General features: G+C 35.9%; 1 protein-coding gene across 1 annotated transcript in view; it reads right to left on the bottom strand.

The window, feature by feature from the left end:
* Positions 1-19,168, bottom strand: part of LOC126184598 (E3 ubiquitin-protein ligase HERC2) — an 812,863-nt gene that overhangs the window by 26,372 nt on the left and 767,323 nt on the right. Inside the window, exon 81 of the mRNA XM_049927039.1 lies at positions 9,261-9,424. Within this exon, the coding sequence (XP_049782996.1) occupies positions 9,261-9,424 (164 nt within the window). The remainder of the gene's footprint in view (positions 1-9,260; positions 9,425-19,168) is intronic.

The following is a 19,168-nucleotide window of genomic DNA, read 5'->3' as shown; positions in this document are numbered from 1 at the left end:
AGTCATACCTCTCATGGACAAGAAGAGTGGGTTACCTGGAGACTCAAATGAGAAATCTACTGTCAGTGAAGCTAGACCTCTCCAAGACAAACATGAGGTTTTGTCAATGCAAGTGAACAACCCAAATGCAAGCAGCTCACAGAAAAGCACAATGGTTGTAGAAGAGCAAACACCAGAAATAAGTGAAACGGCAGCAGCACAATCATCATCATCATCATCATCATCATCATCATTATCAGAAGCAGCAGCATCAACACCAACAACAACAACAGTAGCAGTAGCAGAACCAACAATACCTGGAGCAGCAGTACAGAAGAGCTTAAGGAGGAGCCAAGTGGAAAAAACATCTGTGTCACTCAATGATAATTTTTTATGGTTCCAAGCCAGGAAGAACATAAAAACGTGAAAAATCAGGCTGCTAACTCACTGTTAAGTCACAGTAACATCTTATTTTTAAACATTCAGGGTCTTGAAAGTAAAGTTGAAATACTGGAGGAGTCATTGCCACAAAAAAGTATTTTTTTCTATGTTTATCTGAACATTGGCTTAAACCACGACAAATAAAATGTACCAGAAGATTTTATAAACATGGAAACAGTTTTTGCAGATCTCCGTACCATAATGGTGGTACTGTTTTCTATGTTTCAAATGAAACAGAGTTAAGGGCACTTGATCTTAGTGGCTCATGTGTAGAGAAACACTTTGAGATTACTGGAATCATGCATGATGTAATGAAACTTATCTTAGTATGTATTTACCATTCTCCTAGCTCAGACAAAAAACATTTTTAGATAATTTAGACAGTGTACTCTGTTACATAACAAAGTGGAAACAATATGTAACTACAATTGGGAGAGACTTTAAGTCAAGCTCAGATGTAACATGTAACAAATCTGGTGTAAATAGGTTACTGAATATGCTAAGGGAGCACAACTTCCATCATATAAATTCAGAACCAACAAGACTAAAAGCATGCTTAGATAATGCTTTTGTCAACTGAGTTTGTGACATGTACTTCACCAGCATAAAGGAATTTGATTTTTCTGACCACTCCATGTTAACAGTAGGGTTAAGACATTTTATAAAAGGGGGTTGGAACAAGGCTGTACAAAAGTTACCAAAATCGAATACCTTAACACTAACAAAAACCAATTTCAGAAAACTAACACACAATCTGAGCATAACTAACTGGGGTAAATTATTTCAAAGATGTGATTCCAATGTCCAAACAGTTTATGAAATATTTCACAACTACTTAATAGATATGTTAAAAGCTCATCTTGTTCCAAAGAAATATCATAAAACAAGAAAGGGTAAATTGTGGTAACCAAAGAGTTGAAGAATTTAAAAAATAAGCTACTGCTGTTAAAGCACCTTGGCAAAGTAAATAATTCTAATGAAATTAAGGACCTCAAAATAACCACTAAGAAACTATAAGAAAGAGCTACAATTGGCTAAACACTAATCTCATAAAAATAGTAAAAGCTAGTGAAAAACAGTCTGGTCAGTAATTAATACTGTTTAAGGTGAAATCAGAAATTACGATAAGACAGTTCCAGTACCAGCAGATATGTTCAACAAATATTTTGTAAGCTGTTCTGATGAAATCAAAAAGTTGATCAGTAAACCCAATATAATATGTATAGATTATCTTAACAGCACAAACCTAAATCATACACAGACTGGACCTTGATTGAAACACTTCAAAGAGGTATGTCAAGAGAAAGTTCTTAAAATTGTCAAAGATATGAAAAAGTCATACAGTAAAGATATTTTTAATACAGCAAACAATCTACTGAAAGAAATAATACATTACATTGCAGCACCAGTAATACATTCTATGAACTTGTGTCTCATAGAAGGGGCTTTTCCTGATCCTTTCAAACTATCCATGGTGACTCCAGTCTTTCAGAAGGGTGCAAATCAGATACAGCAAATTACAGGCCAGTTTCACTAATTCCAGTATTAGTCACAATCTTTGAAGACATAATATATCAGCAGATGTATCAGTACCTAGAACTTAATGATATGTTAAGTACATCACAGTTTGGTTACAGAAAAGAAAAGAAAAGAAAAGAAAAGAAAAGGAAAGAAAAGAAAGTCAACTATAAATGCCACAGAACTCTTAGTGAGAGACATTTTAGCAGCATTTGAGGACTATGCTTACATAAAGGTAAAATTAGGTGATCTGTGGCCTTTGACTATGTTGACCACTCTGTCTTGCTATCTAAACTTGAGTACAATGGAATATGTGACAAAAGTTTAAAACTCATCAAATATAACTTAATAAAAGGAATAATAATAATTAATAAAAGGAAGTCATCTGTCTAACACGCTTGAGGCTCAACACGGAGTGCAAAAGAGATCAAAGTTAGGACCACTTCTATTCCTTGTACATATAAATGACTTACCGGGAAATATAGACATAAAGACAAATATGTATGCAGAAGAAACAACTTTTCTGTCAATAAACTGTGTATTTGATAACCTAGTTAGTAGTATGAATGTGGCAAAAGAAAATGCAGTATCATGGTTTAATGTGAATGGTCTACTATTAAATGAGAAAGAGATCCAGAATATGTGGTTGTCTATCAAAGTAGAAAAACAAAATGCAAAATTTTTAGGTATCATATTTGACTTATTAACATGGAACTCTCATGTTGAACAAATTGTGGTTAAGCTGTCAAGAGTTATATATCTGCTGAAGAGGCAGATGTGGTGTGTGACATTTGAATATGTGTGGACAGTGAACTTTTTTTTTTATTCATTTTAAATCTGCTTTAAAGTATTAGTAAAGTAATAAGTGAAATTCTATTAATTCAGGAAAAAGCAACCTGAGTAATGGGAAAGGTAGATAACAGGACACATTGTAAACTACTGTTCATTAAATATAGAATATTAACAGTTATTAATCTATATGTTCTTGATAGTGTTAACTATATACTAGCTGAACTACCAAATTTGGGTGTAACAAATCAAAGGCATGACAAGAATACAAGAATCTGTACTTCTCTGCTCCTTCCAAAAAATAGATTAGCAAAAGCTAACAGTCATAATTACATGGCAATAAAAATATATAACAAATTGTCTAAACATGCCTCAAGCATGCCAATCACAGTAAATGAAAAGTTACACAACTTCTTGTTAACTAACCCATTCTATTCATTAGAAGAATTTTTAGAAATGCCCAATATCAACTTAAATATGTAAAAATGTATTTTATAAAATAATAGGTTAAGTGAACTGATGAAGTCCATTGCATGTAATAATGCTCAATGACTAATAAAGACTCTGAATCTATCTCTTTCATATTGCCAATATCCACCCTAGCAAAGATCACTGCTAACCTCAGATGCAGTTGCAGTTGGACCCGAGTGCGCAGAGATGGCACTGGACATGTGCGAGAGTTGTGCAGGTTTGAATGTGTGTCCTCTTGTTTTATCTGTGTCTGATGAAGGACTTAGACTGATAACTAATAATATCTAGCAGTCTTCTTTCAATGTGCTTGTCTGTGACTCCACACCTCCTTTATTTAGTGGGTAGAAATATATCCTTTTCATATTGTTGTTAGGACATGAGACTAGTAATTGTGGTCCCATTGCCCTTCATATATCTGAAAATGTGGACAGAAGGCTGCTTTAGAGTCCATTGGTCAATAATCTAGTAACTTATGTGTCTGCATTACCTTGATTTTCTTAAGGAATCCCACTGATAGTGTGTATCTTCCCTCACACACTGGTTCGAAAATGATACAGCTGTCACATTTGCATGATTTGCATGTTTTGCAATTTCTCTCAAGGACAAATCACTGTCATAAAATTCAATAATGTAACCCCTCAGGAGGACGTTATTATCAGGAAAAACAAAACTGGTGTTCTACAGATCAGAGCATGGAATGTCAGATTCCTTAATGGGGAAATGGATAGGTTAATGTTAGTCGATGGCTGGAGAACAAGACTTTTGGTCAGGTGAATACAGGGTTATAAATACAAAATCAAATTGGGGTAATGCAGGAATGGGTTTAACAATGAATAAAAAAAATAGGAGTGCAGGTAAGCTACTACAAACAGCATAGTGATTGCATTATTGTAGGCAAGATAGATACAAAGCCCATGCTTACCACAGTAGTACAAGTTTATATGCCAACTAACTCTGCACATGATGAAGAGATTGAAGAAATGTATGTAGGGATAAAAGAAATCATTCAGATACTGAGAGGAGATGAAAATTTAATAGTCATGGGGGACTGGAATTTGATAGTAGGAAAAGGAAGAGAAGGAAAAGTCATAGGTGAGTATGGAATGGGGATAAGGAATTAAAGAGGAAGCTGCCTGGTAGAATTTTGCACAGAGCACAACTTAATCATATCTAACACTTGGTTTAAGAATCATGAAAGAAGGATGTATACATGGAAGAACCCTGGAGATACTAAAAGGTTTCAGATAGATCATATAATAGTAAGACAGAGATTTAGGAACCAGATTTGAAACTGTAAGAAATTTCCAGGGGCAGATGTGGACTCAGACCACAATTTATTGGTTTTGAACTGCAGACTAAAACTGAAGAAACTTCAAAAAGGTACAAATTTAAGGAGATGGGACCTTGATAAACTGAAAGAACCAGAGATTGTAGAGAGTTTCAGAGAGTGCAGGAAATAATTGACAAGAACGGGGGAAAGAAATACAGTAGAAGAAGAATGGGTAGCTTTGAGAGATGAAATATTGAAGGCAGCAGAGGATCAAGTAGGTAAAAAGACGAAGCCTAATACAAATCCTTGGGTAACAGAAGATATACTGAATTTGATTGGTGAAAGGAGGAAATATAAAAATACAGTAAATGGAGCTAGCAACAAGGGAAACAAAATGTCTCAAAAATGACATCAATAGGAAGTGCAAAATGGCTAAGCAGGGATGATTAGGGGCCAAATGTAAGGATGTAGAGGCATGTATCACTAGGGGTAAGATAGATACTACCTACAGGAAAATTAAGGAGACCTTTGGAGAAAAGAGAACCACTCGCATGAATATCAAGAGCTGAGATGGAAAACCACTTCAAAGCAAAGAAGGGAAAGCAGAAAGGTGGAAGGAGTATATAGAGGGTCTATACAAGGGCAATGTACTGGAGGGCAATATTATGGAAATGAAAGAGGACATAGATGAAGATGAAATGGGAGATATGATACTGTGTGATGAGTCTGACAGAGCACTTATCTTAGAAGATAGATTAAGGAAAGGAAAACCTATGTTTCTAGCATTTGTAGACTTAGAGGAAGCTTTCGACAATGTTGACTGGAATACTGTCTTTCAAATCCTGAAAGTGGTAGGTGTCAAATACAAGGAACAAAAAACTATTCAAAATTTGTATAGAAACGAGATGGCAGTTATAAGAGTTGAGGGGCATGAAAGGAAAGCAGTGGTTGGGAAGGGAATGAGACAGGGTTGTAGCCTATCTGTGATGTTATTCAATCAGTATTTTGAGCGAACAGTAAAGGAAAAAAAAGAAAATTTCGGAGTAGGTATTAAAATCCATGGAGAAGAAATAAAAACTTTGAGCTTTGGCAATGACATAGTAATTCTGTCAGAGACAACAAAGGACTTGGAAGAGCAATTGAACAGAATGGAGAGTGTCTTGAAATGAGGATATAAGATGAACATCAACAAAAGCAAAACAAGGATAATGGATTGTAGTTGAATTAAATCAGGTGATGCTGAGGGAATTAGATTAGGAAATGACACACTTAGAATAGTAGTTGAGTTTTGCTATTTGGGGAGCAAAATAACTGATGATGGTCGAAGTAGGGAGGATATAAAATGTAGACTAGCAATGGCAAGCATTTCTGAAGAAGAGTAATTTGTTAACACCAACTATAGATTTAAGTGTCAGGAAATCTCTTCTGAAAGTATTTGTATGGAGTGGAGCAATGTATGGAAGAGAAACATGGATGATAAATAGTTTAGAGAAGAAGAGAATAGAGGCTTTCGAAATGTGGTGCTACAGAAGAATGATGAAGATTAGATGGATAGACCACATAACTAATGAGGAGGTACTGAATAGAATTGGGAAGAAGAGGAATTTGTGGCACAACTTGACTAGAAGAAGGGATCAGTTGATAGGACATGTTCTGAGGCATCAAGGGATCACCAATTCTGTACTGGAGAGCAGCATGGAGGGTAAAAATTATAGACACACACTAATCAGATTCAGAAGGATGTAGGTTGCAGTAGGTACTTGCTGATGAAGCAGCTTGCACAGGATAGGGTAGCATGGAGAGCTGCATCAAAGCAGTCTCTGCACTGAAGACCACCACCACCACCACCACCACCACCACCACCAACAACAACAACAACAACCCCCCCTCTTGAACACATCTTAGTTAATGTTTCACATGCATACCTTCCCTTGAGACATAACTGATTTCTGAAGCTGCAATAAAAGTGGATGCTATGGTAGCAGTGACTGATGAATGTCATGGGCTGCACTTTTACAAGTGGAATACCTGGTGAAGAAAATACATTTTGTTGTTTTGTTGGCATGTGTTGTACAAGTAAGTTTACACCATTTTCCCTAGCTGCCATGTTTGAAGCAAATCTGTTGAGTTCTCCAGGGATAATTATTCATCGGGGATAAGGGGATAATATTAATACATGTAGAACAAACAGATATATTTTAGGTCATCAAAATTACAGTGCTTTTAGAAGAATGCTTAAACAGACACATTACAATACCGCGTCACAAGGAGGAGCTATTAACTGCTGTAACACTCAGAACAATGTCCCTGAATCACCTATCTTCAGAAACATAGATGGACTCTTATACAACTACTTTGCAACTAAGAAGCAACATAAAACCTTTAGGAGATCATTTGCTGCTAAACTGCAGTTGCTCCATTAGTGACACAAAGAAGTACACATTGCCATGGCAATTGCAATGCACAGACTCATACATTCATGAACATAAATTAGTCATTACATTAAAAAATGTGTGAGTGGACATCAGTTTTCAGGTAGTCTATTTAGTTTCTGGGCAGACTTCAAAATTTCTGAGGATTTCATTTCCTTCCAAATTTGTTTAATGCCTGTCAATAACTGGCATCCCACGTAATTAACATTCAGCTTAGGAATGACATTAATCTCTTGATCTCTGCTGCAATCTATGTTGGAAGTGTCAACATTAAGATCCAAACTGTTTACACATTTTAAAAAGTTATGTTGCTCCACAAAATGTCTTAACAATACTTTACACCTGCATAAGAAAATGGAAGACATTTATTGATGGAGATGTGAGTAATATCTTTCCTCGAGTGGTGCCATAGTCTCTAATAGATGTAAACAAACATTACGGCATATCAGACAAATTTATAAGTGAAAGGCACACAAACTTAGTGCATTTTGTAACTCTTCATGCTTGATGAACCACATACCCTGACATGTGATAAATCAAATGTTCCTTTGCTGACTTGCTTTCCAGAATTACCAGCACAAATTGCGAATCAGCTTGAGCTTCTGTGAAATTATGTCTTCCCATTCCCAAACTCTGTCTCTCTGATTTTGTCCAGAATATCTAGCTAATGTCCCCATTTGGCTTATGTATTATCTCAACGAATATTCACGTTTATAATCGCAGTTTTCACTGGAAGATAACGAAGGTTTTACAGGAATGTAAACATACTGTGCTATGTGCAAACTGACATAGTCTGTTACTGATGGATGATATGTGTATTAATTCCATATGGACATTTGAGATCCTTTGCCAAATTTGGAAATGTATTTCTGAAGGAAGTGACAACAATCCACACTTCAAACAATGTCTGTATCCTTTGGGCAACTTAATCTTTAAAAGTATGCTATCCAGAAAAAAAACTAGTTATCATACCAAATTCCCTAATTATTTTTTAATTAACATTTCTTTAACACTGTATCAACCATGATTTTATGTTTCTTACTGAGTGTTGAATGAACTAGGACATCTGCATGCAGCTTTCCTAGACTGGTTTTGACATTGGCTGTTCTCAGATTATTATGTAATCACAGAACTTCCAGTACTTACACTTCAATGTTCTTTTTAATGAAACTACTGTGATTTCCAATCCTGACTCAGTCTCACTTTCCTCTTGTTTACCATCTTCTCTACCACAACTTTTCTTTTGCAAATGATTTATAGTCAATTTTCTTTTGTGTGATATTTTGGGTGCACTCAGCCCATTGAGGCCAATTGAGGAGCTACTTGATTGGAAAGTAGTGTCTCTGGTCACGAAAACTGACAATGGCCAGGAGAATAGTGTGCTAACCACATGCCCCTCCATATCTGCATCGAGTGATGCCCATGGGCTGAGGATGAGATGGCGGCCAATTGGTACCATTGGGCCTTGCCTTTAAGGCCTGTTTGGATGGAGATTAGTTTAGTTTAAAATATCTTGAATAGCTATTTCAGTAAATGGGGAAATAAGTAAGGAACAGCTCCTAAGTTCAGAGACCATCTTTGTCTTGATATTTCAGCTTGTTTACTCTCAATGATAAACAAGTCTGTTTTGTAATAAGTTTGTCTGTGAAATGTGGGTCCACACAGAACACCTGTAAGTCAGATGTCTGTCTGTTTGAGAAATTGCTCTCACTTCATTTAAAAATTATACTACTTTTTTGGAGGTTTAAGAAGTGTTTACTTTACTTTCTCTGTAGCCAGATCTGTACAGTGGAACAAACAATGGACATTTTTTCTCAATTTCCTCTTGTAAATACAAATAAGTAGAGCTCCTAAAGATGACATTATCACCACAACCTTCAGCTATTTCACAAATATCATCATAAGCAAACTCACAAAATTACCATAGATGACAGCAACATACTTGGTCTGATTTAGTAGAATAATGCCAAATTTTGTCTCTGGTTGTAGTTCGTGGGCATGAAAGCTGTCCTACGGTATGCACAGGGACACTAGCTATTGTAAGTTTATAAAAGGGAACAGTGGAGTAACAGTGCAGATTTAATGGATGTAGTCTAGAGATATCACAGTAGTGCATAAACAGAGGATGGATCTCAGCAGTGTTGCTATCAGAAAGCAAAAGCAGTAGTAGAGTTCTGCACTTCAACTTTCATGAAATAACTGTAAGATCTTAGCATGCCTTCTCATGCTTAATGGGTTACATGCTACAGCAAATGCAAATATAACTGCAAATAAAAAAATTAAATGAGTAGCATATACAACAAATTCCAAGATGAAAACAAACCAGAACATAAAATAATAATAGTATTATTTGAGTTTACCTTTGTAAGTAGCTACAGACTTCAGAAGTGTTAGAGGGATGTCAGGAGAGCCACAGACCATAGTTTCCAGCTCATAACCACTGAATAGTGACAACAATGGAACAGGAATTACTTTTGCCATTCCTTCACGGACAGCCTTAACCTGCTCATCAAATTCGTGTAATCTGCCACAAAGAAGAATAGTATTTTCAGATTATCAACAAGTAAAATGGCTGTGATTCTCTATAACTTACTCTTACATATCCACCATACAAACTTGTGTTACAATGAAACACGAATTATTGGGTCACCTGATATATAAACAAGCAAAGGAAATCATTCAACACTTGTATGAATACAAACATAATCTAACAGAGAAATGATGGTGTTGTATCTGCATCATCATGTTACACTTCAAGACATTACAATATTCCACACTATAATTTCACACAAAAATGTCTCAGATAAAAATGGAGAGGGCAGCAGTAGCAAAGTAAATATCATTCACTGTGTTGACACTATCACTGAATGATCAATAAAATGAATTCTCTACATTCATTCACTGACAGACTGATGTAACTGTGAGTGAGTTATTAATCATGCACATGATTGTCTCCCAATGGTTAGTGGAATGTCTTCAAAGTGAGACTGTGATATCATGCGAGCTCAAAATAATCTAGTAGTTTGTTGCTGGCTGTTGTGACTTTGACTTCAAAGCATTTAACATCAAGAGTATAAAATTTCTGACATGTATAAACCAAGACACACTTACATGCACATGAAAGAATATTATTAACAGAAAGAATATTATTAACACACAATATCAACCCCATACTGAAAGAAAAACAGGTAAGATACATATAACAGTTTGAGCACTCCGTTCATATAACTAAATTCAGCTTGTGTGCTCTGCAAGGATAAAGTAACTGTGAACCAAGGAAGGACTGCCTTTTATGTTGGAAACATATGCTGAAGAAAATCAATGTACTCCAAGAAATTCAAAACATGAAGATGTTTTGTTTCAGGAGCAAACCAAACTCACTGCATTGCCTCCAGGATCATGTAATGTCGAGCATCAAATGTATCTACTTGGATAAATATACTGAAAAAAATTATCATGTAATCAAAGACGTCTGTCATTACAGGTGCATTAGTAAAATACTAGAAAAATGACAGCACTCATTAAAAATATTACAATAAAAAAATTTATAAATATGAAAGACAGTAGCTTCCACAAAAAGGAGTAATTCAAAACTCACTTATTAGGAATATACAAAATCATTATTGACTCAAATCCTGTAAATGACCTTTTATTTGCACCACTTTCAGTTCTCGAATCCTGCACTTTGCACCAGTTCAAAACATGTTTGCTGCTTCTAATAACTATTTAAAAATTTCAATGGAAGGGCAAGCAAATGCAAGCTTAAGCTTTGAAGCAACCACATTATTAGTCAGTTCATAAAATATTGCAGTGAGTGGTATGTGGCAAATCAAATCTGGGAATCAAGGCCAAGTATATGACCAAACCTTAAAAACCTGCGAGGAGTTGATTTTAGTAGCAATGAATCACATCTAGCATTTTTAGCATTATAGATCTCGATGGTATTTTATTCCAACAAAGATTTCACTGAATTGTTTATTTTTTAATGTGAGAACAATTTTTTACTTGATAGTGCTCTATCAACTACCATTCATTGTGGAAGTTTATTTGCAGTAGATGTAAACAGTATAATGTCATCAACAAAACAAAGGTTGCTCAAAAATGTTCTGTTCAATGTATTCCTTCTTTGTCTTTCCAGTTAAAGATCTAAAAACTTCCCCAAGGGGATATGGAGGATACTTTTTCTGCCAGGAAACCTCCTTGCAGACTCCTCTCACAATTCTGAATTTCTCATCATCTTGATGTAGTCTAGTGGAAGCTGATCTTCAACATATATTTAAGATTCTTTATTACCCACTGATCACATAAAACAGAACAGATTTAGTCACTAACTACAGAACTGACACCAAATGTATTTTTATTACAGGAAATATAGTTAAATCTAATGTTCCTTCTTTTTTAATATTCTTAAAAAGCTAGGTTCAATCCTTTTACAAACAGTTCTTTCACTTTGTAAAATGGATATTCCAGTAACTAATCATAAACCTTGACTTTAAAAGTATTGTAGAGTACAGAGAGGCAGATTTTGGAAGTTTACAAAAAAATTTAGACATGTAAGTGTGTGTGTGTGTGTGTGTGTGTGTGTGTGTGTGTGTGTGTGTGTGTGTGTTTCCTCTTGGGTAGTCTGTGTATTGGGATAACAAATTCCACTTTTCCTCTCATATTCTCTCTGGTGTCAAACTCACTTAAATTGCTTTTGGCATAAAATAATATTGTATAGATGTACAGGTTTACAATAACCAGTATCTTTAGTCTGATAACGAGGGAATGACAGTATTATTTGTGTCTAATCATACTGAAACTTGTCAGGTGGAGAACGAAATACAGCATATCCACAGCATGGAGCTCATGCAGCTTATTGCCATCTTTCAGACTTTAAAAAAGATCAAATCATTTGCATAAAAGACGAGGGAGGATTGTTGTGACAGATCACACAGACGTTTGGTTTAGCACAATGACTTCAGAACAAATGAGATGGATTCAGGATAACAGTGTGGAAAGAAGATTAGGTACAAGTCCTTCCAAATGGACTATACTAAGAGAAAATTACAGGATTCTTAGATTGGCTCTGATGAATACATGGATGAGAACAGCTGAAATTTGGGTAGACGTTAGAGACAGTGTGTCACCACAAACTGTCAGGAACAGATTGCTGGAAGCTGGGTTGAGAACTCAAGTTGCCAGGCACTTTTTACCATTGTCACCATACCACAGATAACAGAGATGTGTATGGCATAGATACAGAGTAATCTGGGGCACTGAGTGGCAATCTGTAGCATTCATCACCTGAGGTGTCATGCTCGTGGCTGACAGATTGACACCTGTGTGTAGTAGTAGTTGTTGTTGTAGTAGTAGTAGTAGTAGTAGTAGTAGCAGCAGTAGTAGCAGCATCACCAGCAGCAGCAGCAGCAGCTTTATTCACCCGTAGATCTCTTTTTACAAGGATCTAGGACATGTCAAATTGATAAATATCAGACATATGCTTCATGATGTAACACTTTCCATTTGTCAGTGTACATTCCAACCCATTTAATAATGGAATCAATGTGATAGTCTAACTGTTTACTAGCTTACTTTGTACATATTTACAACAATGTAGGAAAAGACAGATTGCTACTTACCATAAAGAACACACATCAAGTTGCAGATAGGTACAATTAAAAGATACATAAAGCTTTCAGCCATGGCCTTCCTCAGTAAGACACACACACACACACACACACACACACACACACACACACACACACACACACACACCATTCACACACACTCAGCAAGCAACCACACCTCACGTATGCACCACCGCCAACTCCAGCATCTCTGGCTGGAACGCATTCCGGCCCGAGATGTTGGAGCTGGCAGTCGCATGTGCCTGAAGTGTGCTTGCTTTTGTGTGTGTGTGTGTGTGTGTGTGTGTTTTGCTGACAAAGGCTGTGTTCAAAAGCTTTATGTGAGTATCTTTTAAATATGCCTGTCTGCAACTTGATGTATCATCTTTACGGTAAGTAGCAATCTGTTTTTCCTACATTGTTGATATTCCTACTTGGAGTTTCCATTGTTTGATTTGTATATCTTTAGTTATTAACAAAATTAATTCTTGAGTTTTATTAGGATTAAAAGAGTTCATTACATGGAAACCAATTCACTAATAGTTCTAATTTTTTTCAGTTGCAGAACACTATTCTACGGTGCCAGGGCACGTAATAAGCATTGCTGTATCATCTGCATAACTGAAGAAATCCTAACTCCTGATCTACATATCTTAAGCCACTATTTCCACAAATGGAGGTTACAACCAAACTCAAATAAAACAGAAGTTTCATGTTTTCATCTGTTCTACAGATGGCACACAGAGCCCTTGATGTCTATTTTGAAGGAGACAAACTTCATCATAATATGCATCCAAAATATTTTGGGATCACGTTAGATAGGATACTTTCTTTTGAACAGCAGTTGACACAAACATCTGCTAAGCTCAAAACCAGAAACAACATTCTCCATAAACTCTGCGGCTCTCATTGGGTATCATCAGCAGACACTCTCAGGGTACCAGCACTCGGATTGGTATACTCAGCAGCAGAGTACTGTGCGCCTGTCTGACTTGGCTGGTACTCAAAGACATTTTGATCAAATCCTTCTGTGTGTATGATCATGTCATAAGTAATAGAACTACACAAGTTTCAGCTGATATTGCAGGTAGCCTTCATCAGAGTGACTACTTAAGCAGCTGCTTTATATTTATTGTTTCAAAATGGCTAGGCATTTTGGCATACTACATTTTGTTTGGATGAAAGTGTCAAGGGGGAGGAATATCAGATACTATAGCTGGGAAATTTTATGTGAATTTTTATTGGTGGTCATTAGCTATTTCCACATCCAAAGATTATTCCCCATTAAGAGCAAAGTATTGATTTCTATATGAAAAGGAGTATTCAAGTATGTGGCAAAGATGACCTGATACCATGTAAGCTCTGTTTTCTATCCTTGGTCTTAATACAGAGCTATATTGAACATTTTCCAGAAATTAAGGAAAAGGACTGAAACATGGATGTCGCTGTCAACCCCCTTTTGGATCTCTTGTACAGAAATGGATATTTTGATGCACAATAAATTTTGTCACCATCACTGTGGTTTAGGATAGCTTGTCTGACTAGTAATCAAAATATACTCAGGCCCAGGTTTGATCCCAGTCATTGGTTAAATTTTGATGGGAACAACAAACATCAGTAATGACAGCTGAAGACATCTGGTATAAGAAGTCATCCTCCTCCTGGTAGCAGCCTTGTCACAGAGGGTGGAGGAATGGATGAGGGTTCAGGGAACCCTCTTGTCTTGGGGTGCGAAACTGCAGCTAAAGGTGGAAGAATCAGCAGTGATGAACAGCATGAGGATGCAGAAGACCATGGAAACCACCATGTTAACCCTTTCAGACCTGAATTTTTCTGGAGGAAGTAAAATTTTTCTTTATGTAATAATGCTCTTAGATGATTTTTTTAAATAATTTACGATGCAAGATTTATACAAATATATGTACATGTTTTCAAAACATGCTTTGTACACTTGGCTTCATTTTATGAATTAAAATAACTAATTATGAAATATTCTCTATTGCAATAAATAGTAAAATGATTATTCAACAAATACCATGCAAAAAACAATAACAATATTCAGTTACATGATGGAATATAGTGAACCAATCAAATTCGTGTCACGAGCTGCTGTTCGCTGCTACACTGACTTGCTGGTATTTTCATAGCAATGCCCAATGACTGGCAGTACTTGCACATAATGAAAAAGTTGAACATTCACAAATGTGTACCTCAGGTTTCCATTGAGAAAAAATACTTCTGTTGCAGCTAAGACACAGTAAAAGTTAATGTACACAATTGTAGCAAGGGGATGTTAAAGAAACATAATTTTTATCCACAGAATATGTTCCCTGTAATTAAGTGTTGTTATCCTCCCTCCACTGGCAAAAGATTCTGAATTTCAATGGCAGAACATTCTGGATTAGTCCCACATTCAGATATCCAGGAGGGAACTGCCAAGATGGAGTTAGCAATGAAAAAAAGACTGAATAACCAGTGAAGTGGTAACATTCTATAAATCAGAAGGTGAAATGTCAGAAGTCTGAGTATGATAGGGAAGATGGAAAATCAGAAATGGGAGATGCAAAGACTCAGGCTGGATATGGTACATGTCAGAGCAGTGAAATGGAAAGGAAATAATGATTTCTAGTCAGACAAATATAGTGTAATATCAATAGCAGCTGAAAATGGTGCACTGGAAGTAGCATTTGTCATGATTAAAAATGTATGGCAGAAAGAGACTTACTATGAATAGTTCTTTGATAAGATTTTATATGTCACAATCAACAGAAAAACATTATCAACAACAATAGTTCAGGTATACATGCACAGTTCACAAGCAGAAGATGAAGAGAGAGAAAAAGTATATTAAGGTATTGAACATGTATTTATTGTAAACGGAGATGAAAATCTAATAATGACAAGTGAGTGTTTTGCTGTAGTAGGTGAATGAACAGAAGACAGGGTTATGGGAAGCTGTGAGTTCAGTACTAGGAATGAGGGAGGATAAAGACTAATTTATTTCTGCAATAAATAGCAAATACATGGTAGAAAACTCACAAGAGGAGGAGGTATAATTGGAAAGTTCTGGAGACGTCTGGCAATTCCAGCTGAATTACATCAAGATCAGTCAGAGATTCTGAATCAGATATTGGAACAGAATGTGTAGGCAGGATTGCATACAGATTCAGATCGCAATGTAGTAATTATGAAGAATAGATTTAATTTAAGAGAAATGTCAAAATAATCAATTTGGGAACAACTGGGATACTCAAGTACTGAGGAATGATGAGGTATCCAGAATGAAATTTTCACTCTGCAGTGGAGTGTGCACTGATATGATGAGGTCTGTATGAAGTTCTCCGAGGCTACAGATAATGTGATAATGAATAATTCAGTAGGCAGTTCACTTGAAAAGAAGTGGATAACTCTAAAAAGAACAGTCACAGAAATTGGAGAGACAATGAAGGTAACTGTAAAGTGAACTTGCATAACAGAAGAAATACTTCAATTTGAAAGAAGGAAGTACAGAAATGTTCAAGAAAACTCAGGACTACAGAAATATAAGTCACTTAGGAATGAAATAAATGTGAACGGCAGAGAAGCCAAGGTGAAATGGCTGCAGAAAAATGTAAAGAAATCAAACAAGAAACAACAAATCGCCTGTTGGCTTCTGTCACTGGTTCTTCAGCTGACATTTGTTTGATGATTTTTTTGACATTTCACCTGCATGAGTGGCTGGCATTGTCAAAGCTTCCCCTCCATTGCTAGTGGTGGACTGACATTTTGCTGGCATGAATGGCTAGCACTGTCAAAGCTTCACCCTCCATGGAGGGTGAAGCTTTGACAATGCCAGTCACTCGTGCTCACAAAATGTCAGAAAAATCATCACCAAGACAGAAGCCACCAGGCAGTTTGTCAACAAGTGGCTATGAAAGCCTTAACAATTTTAAACAAAAGATGATTGAAAGAAGGACTAATGCACCACACAGAAAAATCAAAACAACCTGCCTTGAGATTACAAGCAAAGATGTGAACTGGACTCAAGAGTAATTTCGCTGTTAAACACAGAGGCTAGAGCACACAGATAGAAAGAGTACAGGAAGAACTGTCTAATGACAAGACAGAAGAAGAAATAGGAGTTGATATGGAAAACATAAGCAATATCAGAGTTTAACAGAGTTTCGGAAGACTTGCAATTAATGACATCGGCCAGACATTTATAAATAGGCATATTATTGCGTATTTGCCAAAAGCAGTTTCAAATGCCTGAAATCTGGGCATTTATAAAAAAGTAATTTTTAACATTTTTATTGCCAAAATATATAATTTACCAATTAAAAGAAGAGATGGGACAACACTCCCAATATTAAAAGTTGGTAAACTTTCACACTTCAACCTATGTATATCCTTCACTGCTTTTATTACTAAGAACGAAAGGAAAGAATAGGGAAGCATTTTTACAGCTGTGTAGTGATAGCCTGTGTATAATGAAAAATAAAATAAAAATATATTACGTCATCGCTTTGTAATATAACACACTTTATAATCCATGTCAAATCTCTGAATATTATTGAAGAATGAATATTGATAGCAAAATTATTACTGAATATATTAAATAGCTGTCAGGTGTTTCTTGATGATAAATGTCTGTTTTCAGTGAAAAAAAAAATTGAGACAGACTACAGTTTCCTATTCTGCTCCTTTCTTTATCTACTTCTGTATGACTGCACTGCTGTGAAGATAAAATTGTCCTCATTAAAGATGTAAAAAGTTATGTTTACAGTCCAATTTATGTCCACTGATAACTTTCTCCTAACTCTCAAGCAGCTTTTTCAACTTGTTTACCCAATCACTAAAGATGTAGTGTTGTAAAACACCTTTCCCAATACAAAATATCAGGTTAATTTTTTTTATGAGAGTTGCTTATCAACAAATTTTTGAAATATGTAAGTGCCTGGGCGTTTATGAATTTTGGGCATTTGCCCAGGCATTGTCATTTGTCACAACTTATAAATGCCCAGGCATTTTTACACCACTACTTGTAACTAAATTAGGAAGAAGCCATAGACAACATACTTTTGGAATTTCTAAAATCATTGGGCGAAGTGGCAAGAAAATGACTATTCATGTTGATCTATGAGTCTGAAGACACACTCAGACTTTTAGAAAAATATCATCCACATAATCCCAAAGACAGCAAGGGCAAATAAGCATGTAGACTATCCAAAATCAGCTTAATAGCTCATGCGTAAAAGTTGCTGATACAAAATGATGAAAAAGGAAATTTCGGATCTGTTTGATCACTTTCAGTTTGGCTCTAGGAAAGGAAAAGCCTTCGCAGGGGCAGTTTTCAGATCATACTTGATAATTCAACACAGGACTTACAAATAATCAAGACATGTTCAAAGGATTTGATGGTCTAGAAAAAGTAATGATGAAAATGAAAGCAAAGTTCAGGAGTGGGATTAAAATTTGAGGTGAAAGGGTATCAATGATAAGATTTGCTGACGGCATAGCTATCCCTACTGAAAGTGAGAAATAACTGCATAAGCTGTTGATTAGAATGAGCTGCCTAATGAGCACACACTATGGATAGAGTGTTAGCAAAAGAAAGACAAAAGTAATGAGTAGTAGCTAAAATGAGACTAATGATAAATCTAACATGAAAATTGGGAACCATAAAGCAGACAAAGTGAAGGAATTCTACTATCTTGGAAGCAAAATCACACACGACAGATGATGGAAGGAGGAAGGACTAGCACAGGCTGAAAGGGCATTCTTGGCCAAAAGCAGTCTACTAGTATCAAACACAGCCTTAACTTGAGTAAGAAATTTCTGAGACTGTACATTTTGAGTACAACATTGTTTGGGAGTGAGTCATGGACCGCAGGAAAAGAACAGGATCAAAGCATTTGGGATGTGACACTACAGAAGGCTGTTGATAATTAGGTGGATTGATAAGATAACAGATGAAATGGTTTTCCTTAGAGTCATTGAGGAGAGGAAAATGTGTAAAAGATTGACAAGAAGAAGGAGCAGGATGATAGGATGTGTTAAGACATCAAGGAATAACTTTCATGGTACTCAAAAAAGCTGTTGAGGTTTAAAACTATTTGGGACGACATGGATTGGAATATATTCAGCAAATAATTAAGAATATTGGATGCAAGTGCTACTTTGTGATGAAGAAGCTGGAGCCAGAGAGGAACCTGTGGCAGGCTGCATCAAAACAACAACCTGCCCTTCACCATGTAGTAGCTGGAGTGCTCAAAATCCTGATATTGAAGCAGATAGTATAATGAAGTTTAATATTGTCAAACAGTTAGATAAAGCAAAGAGATGCCATGAAAACATGGTGAACAAATGAATAAACTAATTCAAAGGAAACAGAGGACAAAACCAAATAAGAATGCTAGATGCACTGTTAAAAGAGTATCACAATTCCATATTTTCATAATGTATTGCAGAAGGTGGCTAACATATTTAAGTTGTTGCAAGGCTGAAGCTACATTTCGAAACAACAATATGTTACTATATACCACTTTTACAGAATGTGTTTCATCATTTTTATCTTTATATAGTGATGACACTGCAATGTGGAATTTTGCATGCTTTACATGCAATGCAGGTTCTTGTGTTACATTATTTCTGATGTTGAAGCCATGTCATTTCATGTG

Source organism: Schistocerca cancellata, chromosome 4 (genome assembly GCF_023864275.1).
Source record: "Schistocerca cancellata isolate TAMUIC-IGC-003103 chromosome 4, iqSchCanc2.1, whole genome shotgun sequence".
NCBI classification, from domain to species: domain Eukaryota; kingdom Metazoa; phylum Arthropoda; class Insecta; order Orthoptera; family Acrididae; genus Schistocerca; species Schistocerca cancellata.
The sequence above is the reverse complement of the archived record's forward strand: the minus strand, read 5'-3'. Positions and strand labels throughout refer to the sequence as shown.